General features: G+C 42.1%; 1 protein-coding gene and 1 long non-coding RNA gene across 3 annotated transcripts in view; one reads left to right on the forward strand and one right to left on the reverse strand.

Annotated features, from left to right (window-relative positions):
- Nucleotides 1-14,575, forward strand: part of LOC147055390 (uncharacterized) — a 62,016-nt gene that overhangs the window by 42,789 nt on the left and 4,652 nt on the right. The window contains exons 5-6 of one of the 2 annotated variants that reach the window (XR_015066553.1): nt 9,003-9,253; nt 10,047-10,139. This is a non-coding gene — a long non-coding RNA (uncharacterized LOC147055390). Of the gene's footprint in view, nt 1-9,002; nt 9,254-10,046; nt 11,710-14,575 lie in introns of those variants that run through there. The other variant, XR_015066552.1, reaches the window with a different exon arrangement.
- Nucleotides 10,602-14,333, reverse strand: dusp6 (dual specificity phosphatase 6). The gene is made up of 3 exons (XM_085915472.1): nt 13,596-14,333; nt 12,534-12,962; nt 10,602-11,708 (listed from the first exon to the last, which is right to left on the reverse strand). Exons 1-3 carry the CDS (start codon nt 14,020-14,022, stop codon nt 11,377-11,379), a joined length of 1,188 nt encoding a protein of 395 aa, XP_085771598.1. The 5' UTR covers nt 14,023-14,333; the 3' UTR covers nt 10,602-11,376.

Below are 14,575 nucleotides of genomic sequence, written 5' to 3' on the forward strand. Positions count from 1 at the left end.
GCGCACAATCAACAAAGCCCAGACCAAGAGTAGTGCAGAAAAGAAAAAAGTGCAGGACTAAGACGATGGGTCGCCACGGCAACTGAAGCTCACAGTCGAGTCCCAAGAAGGGTGGCCGAGTGGTTCTGAGACCTCCCGCCCGCCCCCTGGACTGGTCATGTGATGCGTGACCAGGGCCGGTCCTGTGAAAGCGCCTCCGTCAAGCGTGTCGCTTCATTGGTCACCCTCGTCATCGGCGGAACTCGGGTGTCACGGAGTAGCGTGATTTGCTCGTTTTTTGTTTTTTTTTTACTACCCACTGATCGCCGTTGACATCAATTCACCTCTCATCTACCTCTCGTGGGGATCAACATCAACAATTTGACATTAATCAAATCAAGTTAAATGTAGTCTGAACAGGCCCACCACCAGATGTTCCATTTAGTCAACCAACAAAACTAAAAAAAAAACTTGTAGAGTTCACGTGAACATTTGAAATTTTATTTGTCATGAGTATGAACACAAATGGATTCTTACTGGATGGTATGCGGATGAATGAATGAATGAATGAATGAATGAATGAATGAATGAATGAATGAATGAATGAATGAATGAATGAGGCTGTGGTGTGAGTGAAATTCTCAGCTTTGTAAACAGAACAGGGAGAGGGAGAGGACTCAGTGGGGTCTGCCATCTGACACAACAAGCAACGCATCATGCGTCACATTCACGCTAACAGGTTCGAGATGCCTATCTGGCTTTGACTGAGGTCCTACCGTCAGTATTCATAGTCTTGATCCACTCAATGTCCCTCCAGATCAGTTTCGAATTGAAATGACTATTAAATTGGAATGGTGTCTCAGGGCTCCAAACACAGGGCTTTTGTAAAGTTTTCAATATATAAAAAAATATTCTTATTTAAATATGACAGATTTAAAAACTAATATCACTATCCTTAAAGGAGTCAGTTATTGCATATAAAACTTTGGTTTAAAAAAACAAAACTAAACTAAATAGATAAGTGCTTCAACCCAAACAATTCTTAAAAATAAATGGAAATGTATTTAACCTTATTAAATTAATAGAAATATGGAGAGAGAGAGAAAAAAAAATAGGTCAATGTTATTTGTCGAAGAAGAAAATAGCCAAGTTTACAAAACACAACATTGTGGGTGGTCAAAATAAAAGTCATTAAGAGTGATTGTCTTTCCTTACAATAAGTAAGTACTGTAAGTAAGTAGTACATGACCAGCATACAGACAGGGACGTATGAATAGCGCCTTTCACATGCTAGCTAACCTGACAAAAACTCAAAGCTTTGAATTAGCGATGCTACCTGCAGCTAGCGTTCAAAGCGATTGGGCAACCCAGGCAAGCCTTGCAAAGGCCCTTTGTGCTTTTTCACCTCGTTAGGGTCACCATCTCAGCACACCTACTGCTAATGGATTCATTAGCGTAGCGTAGCCTTCAAGCAACGAGCGTGACTAAACTCTATAAAAAGGTCCGCGTGGACAATTGTAAAGAATCAATCGGGGGAACATTTCCCATGCCTTGTGACTATGAGTCCTCTGCTGCCGCACACGAGACCGCGTCAAATGGTGAACCTTAACCCCGTCGCCACGAGTTTACTAGCTCCAGGAAGTTAGCGTGACCTCAAGAGAGGTCCAACTAGAGCGGAACGACATCCCATCCCTTAGCATGCTGACCCGTAGCATTAGCATCGTCTAAAAAGCTAATAAAAATATGACATTAGTGTACAGATATTAGTTTTTCAATATAATACAATGCAGTTAGTGCTTCTAAATTATTTTCTGTTATTATAAAATGATATCAACATGTTAAACCAAAGGTGGATAGCCGTTATATATGCGTTTGTGGCAGAAGGGACGAACACGTTTTTATTCCATGACTAAAGGCCAATAACTGTGGCTAAAGAGGTCAGCCACACGACGTAAATATGCTACATTGGAGCTATATAGACAATAGATAATTCTGTTTGAAATACGGTTCACGACCATGAGTAGACTTTGTAATACAGTACGATGTAAAGTTTTACACAACAAAATACACGCATGCCCGCACACACACACACGCTATTATTAAGTTAACAAATGTGTGACATTCGACAGCTGGAGTGAGAAATTGCACGTATTAGCACGTGACCCATGACATCCTTAGACTATAAGTTATTATTATCCTTATCATTCAAGACAAAAAATAAAGTAGCCTGAGTCTGTTAAAGACTCTCATGAGGTGGACAATGTGAATGCCTAGCTGGCTCACACACACTTCAAAGTTGACCAAATTTTTTACGTTTCCACGAGAAATATAACTCAAAAGTCTAACAAAATTTGAGATAGGACATTTGCGCCTAATGCAGGTGAAAATAAGATAAAACAGGACATGGGACTTAGTGTGACGCCTCGACCTAAAACACTTCAGAGCTCAAAAGTTTCAACGTCACGACAAGGGATGTCAGGAAATCACGTAGCGCTAATGGAGTGAAGCTTACTCTGTCCAGGCTTCTCTTTAATTTTATTAGAGTTAGAGTCAAAATTTATATTTATTTCTGTACGTAAATGCATTTCAGTCTACACTTTTTACGCAAAGAACCAGTACGTGTGCTTGACATTGCCGATACTATCCACCAGGCGGCAGTGTAACCTAAATCAGGAGACACTAGTTTGGTTTGTCGGTTTATACCAAGGCCTTTTACACGAATGGATGGATAGTACAATACATTATCATTATTATTATTACTATCATCATATGAGTGTAATAAAAGAAAATTAGCAATTTTTGAAAAAAATAATTAAAATAAGGGGGCAATATATTTTATGTAGTGTTTAAGTCATGCTTAGTCTTTCTACAAGTCTTCCTACATACAAGATGGCCTTATTCATTTTTCAGAATGGAAAAAGATGTCAGGTTTTTGCTCCCTCCTTCCTCTTCCATCCCCATGAATGAACCCAGCAAACATGACATCATCATTCATCCTCCCCACCCCTCCGCTTTCATGCAGCAACGACATCATCCTGCAGGATTACAGTTTAATCTGAGGAAGATGAAGAGGAGGGATGAAGAGGAAGGAGGAGGGGTGGGTCGACTCATTCATCATTTTAAGGCCTTCATTGAGTCACACATTCATTCATAGCTGCAGTCGCTGTATTACGTAAGGCGGAAGGAAGAGGAGTGGGGGGGGGGGGGGGTGGAGGGAGAGGTCAAGAGAAGGATGTGGTGGAGGAGGACGTTCTGGACGCAAATCCGACCCCCTACCTAACTCACTTCCCCGTGATCCTACCAAGGATTTCTTCATCTGGGGGAAGAGCACTGCGCTTTAGCATTTGGCACACACACACACACACACACACAGGACTTGCATACCTTCACCACTACCTTGATTTACGACTCAAGTGACCACGCTCCTAACTCGACGCTTGTATGACAAATTATCATCCCTCATTGAAATGAATGGATATGCCATTAATCCGATCCAAAAAAACAAGAACATAATTTAGAATATATATTTTTAACAAGAAAAATAGAACAAAATTGTATTTTACTTGATGAACGCATATCACATTAATATCATGGCAGTGTATTAAAGAGTAGTATAAAAATTTGCGTTTTTACGGGGATAAAGAATATATGCCAATCACACTCATTCCACCACCCCCCCCCTTGCTTACATGCAAAAAGATATGACACAACACATGCAGTAGGGATGTCAGGGCCGTTTCTAGATACATAAATGTTCTGCAAGGCATGAATCATAAGATGATGATTACACCTTGCGTAAGCTTTTATGAAAAACTTCAAAATTAGACATTTCAAATGTGCCGACATCATTCTTGGAAATGTAACGTGCCTCACAATGGCGGTAATTCGATGACTGAGGTACGGCACATGCTTACAGAGTTAACATTCGTAATAAATATACAATAGTCACACATGCACAAATGTGATCTTGTTACGTAAGAGCGGCTATAAGCTTTGTGTAAATCTTCTTATAGTCTTGTTAAACCAGTCTTTTCAGGTACTTTTAATGTTATAGGCAGGCTTGTTTTATTTTATGACTGTAGTACTTTCAAATCAGAGTGGACAATTTTTTTTGTGTGTGAAAAAGAAACCCCTGCTGTTTATTTTTCATTTAACCTTGCAATTTTTAAAAATATTTTGAGACACATTGATTTATTCTTACTATTTTTTCTTCTATTTATTCTTAGTATTTTTTTTCCCATGAAGTCATGAAGTACAAAAATACTTATTTTTCATAAACTTTTGTCTCTTTAAATAAAATAAAAAAATCCTAAAAAAGTATTCCTGAAAAATGTTCACGATAACAATGTGACTTTATTTGTGAATGTTTTTCCTCAAACAATACGACCCAAAAACGAATTTCAGAGGGAAAAAAAATCAGCTTTTGTTTTGGAGCAAAAATATCTTTTTTTATTTGAATGCTACACTGTGGAAAAGGCTTCAGTTGCTGTTTGGTTTGTGTTTTGGAGAGGTGCTACAGTATCTCAGCTTTGAGCAGCTGTGTTGTAGCGCCGGAGTGTAAAAGGGTCAAAGTTCAGTTTGGCTTGGCCTGCTAGCTTATCAGGCGTGTGTGTGAACACACACACACACACACAGATCCCCCCGCCGTCAGTGACGACCTTGTGAACTTCCTGCCTGGATGAGGTCAGCTCTGTTTGCCAGGATGCTCAGCAATTTTTATGGCACCAAAAGTCTGCCGGGAATTCCTCAAGAGTTCAACTTGAAAGCGGGCTCTTAACGGGGGGAGTCGGGGGGGGGGGGGGGCGTTTAGAGGGGGACTCAATAAAGCCTGACCGGGGCGAACGTCACCTTTGACTTTTTTTTTTTTCTTTTGTTCACTTTCACAGGGACAGGAAGTCTGTCTTGTTTTTTTTTTTTATGTGGGACAACTTCAAATCCAGCTATGGCCAAAATTGCAAGTTTGTCCCACTCACACTTCAGTCAACCCGAAAATGGCGTTGGATTGGGTTCGATAAGGCGGGGGGGTAGGTGGAGGGTCAAGGCCCCTTCCAGGCTCCTTATCTGGCCCCACCCCCTCCATAGATTGAGCAGGAAGAATGAAAAAATATGAATTGTCCTTCTGGGAATTTGAATGGGAGTTGTTCTTGTTATCGCCACTAATGACCTGAATAGAACAGCACAGTAGTCTCGAGATTAGCCAAGCTCCTCGAAACATGAAGGCAGCTGAGGCAACCACCAGAGAAATGCAGCAAGATAAGTGACAAGATAAGAGCCTTTTGTCAAAGAAAAAATATATTTTGGTATTTTACACAAATTGTCTGGAGTTGAGATGCATACTCCCAAAAAAAAAATTAAATATATATTATTAAATATTTATATATGTGTGTGTAAATTGTAAAATCAAATAAAAATAAATACTGTCAACTAAGTCATATCTATTTGAATCAAAGAAATAAATAAAAAAATTACACAAAAAATAACACAAAAAAACTCAAAACATGGCTCAATGACAAAAAGTAAGAAAAAGGCAAATTGAAATATAGTTATGGCATGGTGTTAATTCATTCGAAGCATCCCTTTATTTGACACAAAGTGACGATTATTGCTAAGTAGGCCAACACAAGCAGCATCTTACCTTTAAGACAAAATGGCTTGTTTCCTGCTGCAGCTCCATCAGCGTCTCCATTGGAGAAAAATATCCCTCTTCTTCTTTTATACTTTTTTTTTCTACTCTTGTACTTTGCTCTTTAGTAAGCTTTTATTGTTGGTAAATGTCTCACTGGCATATTATGCAAGAGTGAAGAAAATGCACTGATAACAACCCATCCACATTATGAACATCCATAAAGTTTGAAAACTTGCTTGTGTCATCTGCATACAGTAAGGAGTACATCCTGACCTTCCGTTATGTCATTAAATTAAATTTGATTCATCCACCCATTATTAGCTCATTGTCATCCAGCCATTCATAAATCTGCCTTTAATCAGCATTCATTCTTCTGTCCATCTTTGATTTCATTCAATTCATTCATTCATAAATTCCACTTCCTCAGCCACCCATCTATTTGTCCATCTTTATTCATTGTAATCTAAATCATATAAAAATTCCTTCATCCATCAATTCACTCATTCATCCATCCATTCCTGCAACCGTCCATCAATCACATCCTGTCATGATTTCATCTCCCGTCCATCGACGACAAATCTGCTGAGTTACAATCCTCGCGTGGACGTGTACAGTGACTGTAAAGTGAATGATTGAACATTCAATCAATCATTGAGCTGTGAATCTGCGTCCTTTGCTCCCTCTTCTCTCATTTCTAACTCCATTTCATATGGTTTATTTTTTGCTTTTTTTTTTATTGTTTGTTTTCCTCTACCAGGGCTGCAGCCTGTAGAAATCTATTTTTACTCTCTGTGGGCTGTATGAAAACAGCACACATAATTCAAGGCCATCGCAATTTACCTTTTTTCAATGGACACCTCTCTCTCTCTCTCTCTCTCTCTCTCTCTCTCTCTCTCTCGCTCTCTCTGTCCATCCATCCATCCATCCATCCATCCATCCATCCATCCATCCATCCATCTATCTATCTATCTATCCATGTATTCATGTAGTGTTGTGTTGGAGAGCCCTGTAGTGTTACAGCGTGGGCAGAAGAGTTCGAATGACTCAAAGGCTGATGAGGAGCCAAAGAGTTTTCGTTTTTTTTTTTTTTTTCGTTTTTATAAAGCTTTCATAAGTCTGCGTCGTGACTCGCGAGAAAACCGACAGGTTACGAATGGACCGCCAACTAAAAATATTCTCAAACGCACTATATCGCTACACAAAACAACAAATAAGTACTCGGTCAGTCGTCGGCCACCATATGGAAAAAATAAGAAATTGCTCTTTTATGTTAGATTTGAGATACAATTTAGATGGAATCATTCATGATAGAGTGAGGTAAGAAAGTTGAATTGAAGTTGTGTTGAAACTGTAATTCTTTTGTTGCCCCTTGGAAAATAAGTTTTTAATCTCAATGGGATAGTCCGGGATTAATAAAAGTTCAATAAAAGTAAAACAAGTTCAAATTCATCCGCAATATTCTGTTCTAAAAAAATTAGATGATTCACTCTGAATGCCAGCTGGTTGCCCATCCTTATTTTATGAGGTAAAAGACTATAAATGAGATTTTTTATTTTTTTGACACGGGGATGCCATCTGGTTCCAAAACTCTTTCGGGAACCGCGCGGTTGCCTACGATTTGAGAAATTAAGTGAAGCTACTATGTACACACGTTTGACTTTTTCGCCAAGAGGTCAGCCTTTGATACTTTCGCAAAAAAAACAAAAAAACGTCGTGAAGCACGTGTCAAGTGTTTGCTTTCCAAAACGATCAAAGACCATCGTGCAGGAAAAAGCCAAGTCAAGCCGCTGTGTTATGTACACACTGTACACATTCCTTCCCGGAATTTCAGAGGTGGCGTGGGACTTTTACCACTTCAAATAAACGGAAGCAGGAAAGAAATCAAGAATTGTCACTGTTGACATTGGGAGAACTTTGAGAATGTCAGTAAACTAACCATGTCATCAAAAGCTGTTTATTGCTACTCCAAAATTGAAGTTTATTCTCTAAACCAAACATAAAACAATGAGGATTACACATTGCGGCTTTAAATCAACATGAATGTCTGTTAGCTTAATGCTAACAGAGAATGTAGACGCCATAGAGGGGCTAACAAAACTAGCATCGGTGTTGCAGGAGACGGATATTTGAGCAGTTGGACTTGCTTCTTGTTATTTAGTTACTTTTTTTTTTTTTTAAGCATTTTTGTTTTCATTTCATGTCAGTTTTAGTTTTATGTTAGTTTTTGTTAACTATTAAAATCTCGGTTCAGATGAAAGACTCGTGCTAGATTGACGGTTATTGTTTGACTTTTTCAGAGAAGAAGTGAGGCGCTCTGGCTCGCTTTTTGACTTGAACCTGTCAAACCAAAGATGTGATTACTGATTTTAGAAACTCCTTCTTCTTTTCTACCACCAACTGTTGGACCAAAAGACATGGCAGAGGGCTACAAATATCTTTTAGTTCTATTCATCTTGGCGTTCCAGGAACGACATGTACAAAAGATCCTTTGAGTATGAAGAGAAAAAGATTTTTTATAAAGGTGGGACACACACAAACACACAAACACACACATACAGTCTTTAGTGTTTGTTGTTGTTTCGTGAGCCATCTGTTACTTCCGATGAGATTTTGGGTCACAGCCTGTTCCCTGAGTGGGATTAATAATCCGTGCGTGTGTGTGTGATGGAGAGAAAAGCAGCCGCAATGAGCTTTCAAGGCTTGTGAGTGGAGATGATGATGATGACAGCGTGGCTGGCATGCGAAGGGAGAATGTGCATTTCCATGTGGCTGTGTGGGTTGTGTGTACTTTTGGAACGTGTAACACGATCTGCGAGGGCAACAGGAAATTGCTGGCGTGGACGAGGAGGGAGTGACGGTGACATGAGACAGGTGGGGGGGGGGGGGGGGGTTAAAAAGGGAACTGAAGCCAGCTGTCAAAATGGGGAGGGGGCGGAAGGCAGCATCAAAATAAACATCAATGGTATCATGCAAACAAAGATTTCAAGTGGAATAAATGATCAATGAAAATTTGATTCGTGACAAATAAATGGAATGTATTCAAAAGGGTTCATGATGTTGCCACTTGATAGGCGGGTAAGGAAAATGAAAAGAAAAAAAGGTGTGGGGGGCAGCTGTCAACACCGGCAGGGGGGTCGGCGGGGGTGTCGATGTGGACTCAAAGTGTTAGCAGAGGATTAGCAGGCGCACCAACTTTAGCAACATGGATGCCATGTCCAAAACAAGGCCGGATGTCATGTGTGTGTGTGGAAAACCCGAAAACCTTCAATTCTATCCAAGAACTTTTAGTTCCTCCTCTCCAAAGTACCAAATGTACCTTTATGACAGTTTGTGCTATTTTAAAGACAGTACAGTAAATCTCGGAGTCAAGGATTTTTTTTATTTTTTTTTTTCCAAGGTGGCCCTCGGTGGAAAAGCATTGAAACAACGATTGGAGCTGAAAGGACGCCTGGAGCTAAAATTAAACACGCTCGCCCACGTCGCCCGACACCGGTCGAGGCTGCGGACAGGAAGAGTCAGAGCAGGGGGTCCTTGCCTGCCGGGCGTTCCCAGCGTGCCCACCCCTGCCTGTCAATCACGCTGAATATCACATGACTCGCTAAAGGTTCAGGATGCTCTGATTTCCGGTGAACTTTGAGGAACTGAAATGTACGAAAGATAAGAATCGCAGACTAAGAGTGATGGTTTTAGTCTTTTGTTTTATTTTTTAAATTGAATTTATTGATATTTACATAGCTCGTTTTCTTACTCTGAGAGAAGTGAATCATTTTTAGTTATTTCTTTCATTTTTCATTATTTCTAAAGGGGAAGTCAAATATGGTAGCACGTTAAAAATAATGATCATGACATATTGTGAAGTCACAAATAGTATGAAGACACACAATGACATGAAGGCGTAGCTTTGGATAGCAGTCAATCATTAGATGTCTAACACAACACACAATGATTCATGAACACCCACACACTCAATGATTCATTCTTACTCTCCATTTGTGTTGCTATTTTTTTCCATGCGGCATGTAATCATTTTCCAGAGGAGGCTGACATAAGAACAAAGTGGAGAAAAAAAAAACAGGACGTCATTCACATGCATTTTTAAACTTCATGACTTTAAGAGGCGGAGTCTGCTGGAGTGGCATGTGACATCAGCAACAGGGTTCAGTAGGTTAAGAAACAATACATTCACTAAAAACCAAAAGTTAGTTCAAAGTTAGGGTTTCAAACTAGGGTTAGGGTTTCAAACTAGGGTTTTAAGTTCAGGTTAGCGATGAAATTTGTTCATAAAATTTCATTGATGAACTGTGAACTGAACAAGTTCACATAAGTTCACACAAACAAAAGAAGTTGGATTAAATATTTGAAGCCATCACTGTGACTTAACATTAGACGTCAATATGTAACAGTAGTAACTTTACTTTTTTCATCACTTATTTGTCCACAGAGCAGTGAGTAGCAACACTTGTCTTCCTTACATAATCAACCCTACGAGGACTCAATAAGGACGTGAACACACTGTCGGCGCGGAAAAAAAAACGTGAGTTTCATCTTTGTTGCATCTCGGTGCCAGTAGTTGTTGCATATTTGGATTCTTATGGGAATGGGGAGGAATGTTGAGCTTGATTTAGTGGGGAAAAAAAAAAAAACCTGTCTAAAAGCCATGAGATTAAATTACAAAGCCTCTACAAACTAATTAGAAGAAAATGTATATAAGTGAATAAAATGACTTTACGTTAAAAAAATAAGTACAAATTAAATTCTCACACACTGCAACAGCAACGTGAGTACTGCTGTCTCGTCCCGATTGAGGAGAAAAAAAACTTGCTTATTTGCGTGTTGCTTCAATTTCATCACGAACTCACTTTCAAAAGTTTGTCTGAAGACACCGAAGCGCCTTGTTGTTGTCGCTCAATCTTTGATGTCTCTTGAGGGCCAGCCAACAAAAACAAAACCTGGATGAACCGGTCTGGACTCTTTCTAGCCACGTGGCTTCAAGAACACACAACACAGCATTTTGCGTAGACAAAATATCCATTTATTAATAACTTATCTTTACATTCATAGGAGGAAGGAGGGAGACGCCCACATTCTTTTCCTCTCATCGTCATATATTTTCTCCCCCGGAGACCCTCACCACACACACTCACAAAAAAAAAATAATAATAATAATAACTCCACTTGCCCCCATAAAAAAAAAAAGTCACATGAGGAGGCTAAATAAATAAGGCAACCTCATCTGGACTGATTAGTTGGGAGGGAGGGAGGTGCAAAGACAAGGCCTGCTGTTGGCTCAGAGCAGTGTTTCCCAAACACTGAGCTGTGGGAAATTATTATCATTATGAATTTATTATTTCACTCCATTGGTCCTAGTATTCAAAACTCTTCATGCGTTTTTCTTCTACCTGATGTCACACTGTAAATTTGTTTGGATATCTCACAATATTTTGATGGTTGGGAAAACACTGCAATAGATTACACAGATGGAAAAGCCTCCTTTTTTGATTGATTGTTTTCTGTTTTGGCATAATCAACAACTATGTACAAAAGAGCGTCCAGTTGTGTCTTCACAGAAGATAATCGCTAAAGTCAGATGGAGTCCACGACTCTAAGTGGTGGTCCAGTTTGAACACACTTGGCTGGAAGGATCGCCGTCACCCGCCCCGGCTTCCGAGCGATCGCCGCTCGCATTCGTTCCGGCCTTGTCAGCCAGAAAACTCTTTCCAGGACGTTAGGAGGTCATCAAGATTTCACATTTTTCAACCTTTGCCGCTCGTTCACGTGGACTCGAGAGGATCCAGCTGGAAGACGTTGTGGTTGGTGGGTGTGGTGAAGTAGAGGGGTTGGCCGCCGGGGGGCGCGACAGAGGTGGCGGCCAGTCGGTTGTCGCACGGGCTCTTGAGGCCCAACGTACGCTCAAAGTCCAGCAGCTGGCCCATGAAGTTGAAGTTGGGGGAGATGTTGGATTTTTTGGTCTTGACGATGTCGTAGGCGTCATTCATGGACAGCTGCAGCTTCTGCATCAGGTAGGCAACTGTCACCGTCACAGAGCGGCTGATGCCGGCCAGGCAATGTACCAGCACGCCACGGTGTTGACCTCGTGCTTCGTCTGGAAGAGAAATGGAGCATCGTTAACATGAGAACTCGGGATTTTCGATACCACTTTTTTCAGACCGATACTAATACTGCGATCATGCATAATGGAGACACACACAATTTGAAATTTGGAGGTGTGCTCAATTCTTTGATTGACTTAAATAATGGAAAAAAAAAAATGCTAAACGTCCTGAAGTAACAATCAGGTGATCAGAAAATCCAGCAGATGAGAAGTTTTGTGTTTTGGCAATTAATTCAGATTTAAACCAAAGAGCTCAAATCTTTGATTGACTGTAGTGACCAATGGCTGATATTTGACGGCTTGCCTTTTTTTTTTTTTGCTTTCCATTTGCCGAACTGATGAAAGCATGTTCGGGAACATTGTGCTGGCCTCTTATCAGCGCTGAGGGAAGTGGTTGAGATGATCAGCGGGGGCCGTAGCGCTACAGCAGGCTCTTGTGTAAGAGCTGCTGCACTCGCTAAAAGGTCCTGGCTGAAACCCGAGAGCAACAAGCCGGACGGTAATTTGAGCGTAACAGGAAGGAAGCGCCATTGAAAGTAATCTCGGACATGCACCCCCCTTTCCCCCCACCCTACCCCATTACATGAACAAAAGGAGCCATTTACAGGCCCTGTTGACATCCTGTGAGCCTTGACAGCGCCCTCATGACTCCGGCTGCCTTTTGCAGCCCAAATGGCGCCAGTGTCACGGAAAGGCTACGCTAACTCAAAACAAGAAGGAACAGCGACACGCTTCCTCTCTGGGACTTTTTTTAAATCCAAACACATTAATTTGGAGAAACTTTGTTGTCAATTCCGAGTTCAGCGCTTAACCTACCAATAAAGTTGATGGCCTCTGGGAAGAACTGCGACAGGTTCTGGCTCCAGTGGTCCGAGATGGGGATCTGCTTGTACTTGAACTCGCCGGCGTTCTCGAAGAGGTTGGGTAGGTTGGGCGTGACGTTGAGGATGTACTTGATACCGTACTCCTCCAGCACGTCTAGGTTGGTGGAGTCCTTGGCACAGCCCAAGTACAAGTGGGGCAGAATCTCCACAGGGAAGGACGGCTGCGGGTTAGACAACGGGCTGCCGTCCGACTCGGTGGCACTGCTCGGGTCCAGGTCCGACTCAATGTCCGAAGAGTCCGAGCTGATGCGCAGACCGCCCAGGCCCAGGACCTGCGTGTTGGGGGGGCTGCTGTCGGAGGAGCCGTCCAGGTTGGTCTCGCAAAGATTGGGGAACTCAGCCTGGAACTTGTTGAAGCCGCCTAGAATAAGATACAATACATCTTTATTTCAATTGCACTTTTGTAAAGCACTTTACATAAACTAACAATAAAACAGAAACATTGGAACATCATGTTCATTGTAATACAGGTCCTGTATGACGATCCAAGCGGACCAGATTTGGACCAAGGACCTCTGCTTTACCACCACTAATTTACCACTACTTTACCACATTCACCTTGTTCATATTAACTTTAAGGTTATGCCGGTGGAAGATAAGACAAACTCGACAATAGCTGCTGGCTTGACTAATCATAGAATCAAGTCATTTTTTTAAGATCGTGTTTCATGCAAGAAAATTTGAAATAAAAAATGCTTGTTTTGGAGAAATATAGACTTATACCGTTTAGTTTTTAATTTGTTTGGAAAATATTTAACTGAAATTTTTCATACCCAATTTGGTTATTTTTCCTCGAAAAAGTATGGAGTAAGAAAACCAAAATGTTTATTTATTCAAATAACTTGTCTTTTTGAAGCAAAATGACTAATTGTATTGCAACAAACACAAATGTATAGTTTTTGTTGTTGATTTAGGTTGTGTCAATTACAGCCGGGTAACTCAACCCAAGCCAGCAGCCGAAGTGCGGCGGTTCCGGGGGAGCGACTCAACTCACCCTCCAGATAGAAGGCCTTGTAGCCCTCGTCCTTCATGCGGCGCAGCAGCAGCCCCAGCACGGAGCCGCCGTCCACGTTCTCGTTCCACTCGCGGCTGTACTCGTCGTAGAGCACGATGGTGGCGCTCTTGCACCGGCGCGCGAACCGCTCCCGGTCGGGCCCATCGGCGAGCAGCGCCCGCACCGGCAGGTTGCCCTTGCGGAGGCGGCGCAGCATGAGGCCAGGCAGCGCCACGCTGATGGCGCCCTGGACGTGCGACGACTCGTACGATTCCTGGCCGCGGCAGTCCATGAGAAGCAGCATGCAGTCGCGACGCGGCGCGTCCAGCTGTTCGCGGAGCCACGCCGACGTCTTGCTCACCGCCATGACCATCGAGTCGAGCGGCTGCTTCTGCGGGGGGGCCACGGGCTTGAACTTGTCCAGCATTTAGACGGGTCTCGGGGGTAAAGCGTTATTAAATCAATGGGCGGGTTGGCTCCGTGTACGACGGGGATATGAATGAATCCCAGGGGCTCATTCAAATGGCTTCTTTACTTAACGAAGCCACGCCAAAAAAATAATCCGAGAATGTTGAATTTTCCAACAGAGGTCGTCCCGAAGCTTGAATGAGTTGTCACCCGTGTTTACTCGTCAGCTCTCTTCTCTCATACTGAAGCCTTGGAGAGCAGCGCGAAGCTCTGAATGGCGGCAGCGCAGGAGGAAGAGAATGAGAAGGCGTGGCCTCGGCTCGGCATTCCAATGGTCAGCCAATCACAGGAGGCCCTAGTGTCGGTCGTCGTAGCAACGGATGGCCGGAAGGCGCGAACCGCCCTCCTTTCTTGCTCCCCCCCGCCCCCCTCTGTGTTGATGAATTGTTAATGAGTTTGTCATTCACAAAAAAAAAAAAAAAAAAAAGAGGGAGAGGAATTTCCGCTCCGGATCAAGTGAGTGCAAACACGATGAAGAACTGCGGAAGGAAGGAGGGAGGGAGGGAGGGAGG

This window comes from Syngnathus leptorhynchus, chromosome 6, assembly GCF_054491065.1.
Source record: "Syngnathus leptorhynchus isolate UIUO chromosome 6, UIUO_Slep, whole genome shotgun sequence".
Taxonomy (NCBI): domain Eukaryota; kingdom Metazoa; phylum Chordata; class Actinopteri; order Syngnathiformes; family Syngnathidae; genus Syngnathus; species Syngnathus leptorhynchus.

Excerpts from the sequence above, each read along its gene's own strand:
- dusp6 (XM_085915472.1), bottom strand. The coding sequence starts at position 14,022 with ATGCTGGACAAGTTCAAGCCCGTGGCCCCCCCGCAGAAGCAGCCGCTC. Across the intron at positions 12,963-13,595 it reads CAAGGCCTTCTATCTGGAGG|GCGGCTTCAACAAGTTCCAG; the intron begins GTGAGTTGAGTC and ends ATCTTATTCTAG. Across the intron at positions 11,709-12,533 it reads AGAGGCCATCAACTTTATTG|ACGAAGCACGAGGTCAACAC; the intron begins GTAGGTTAAGCG and ends TTTCTCTTCCAG.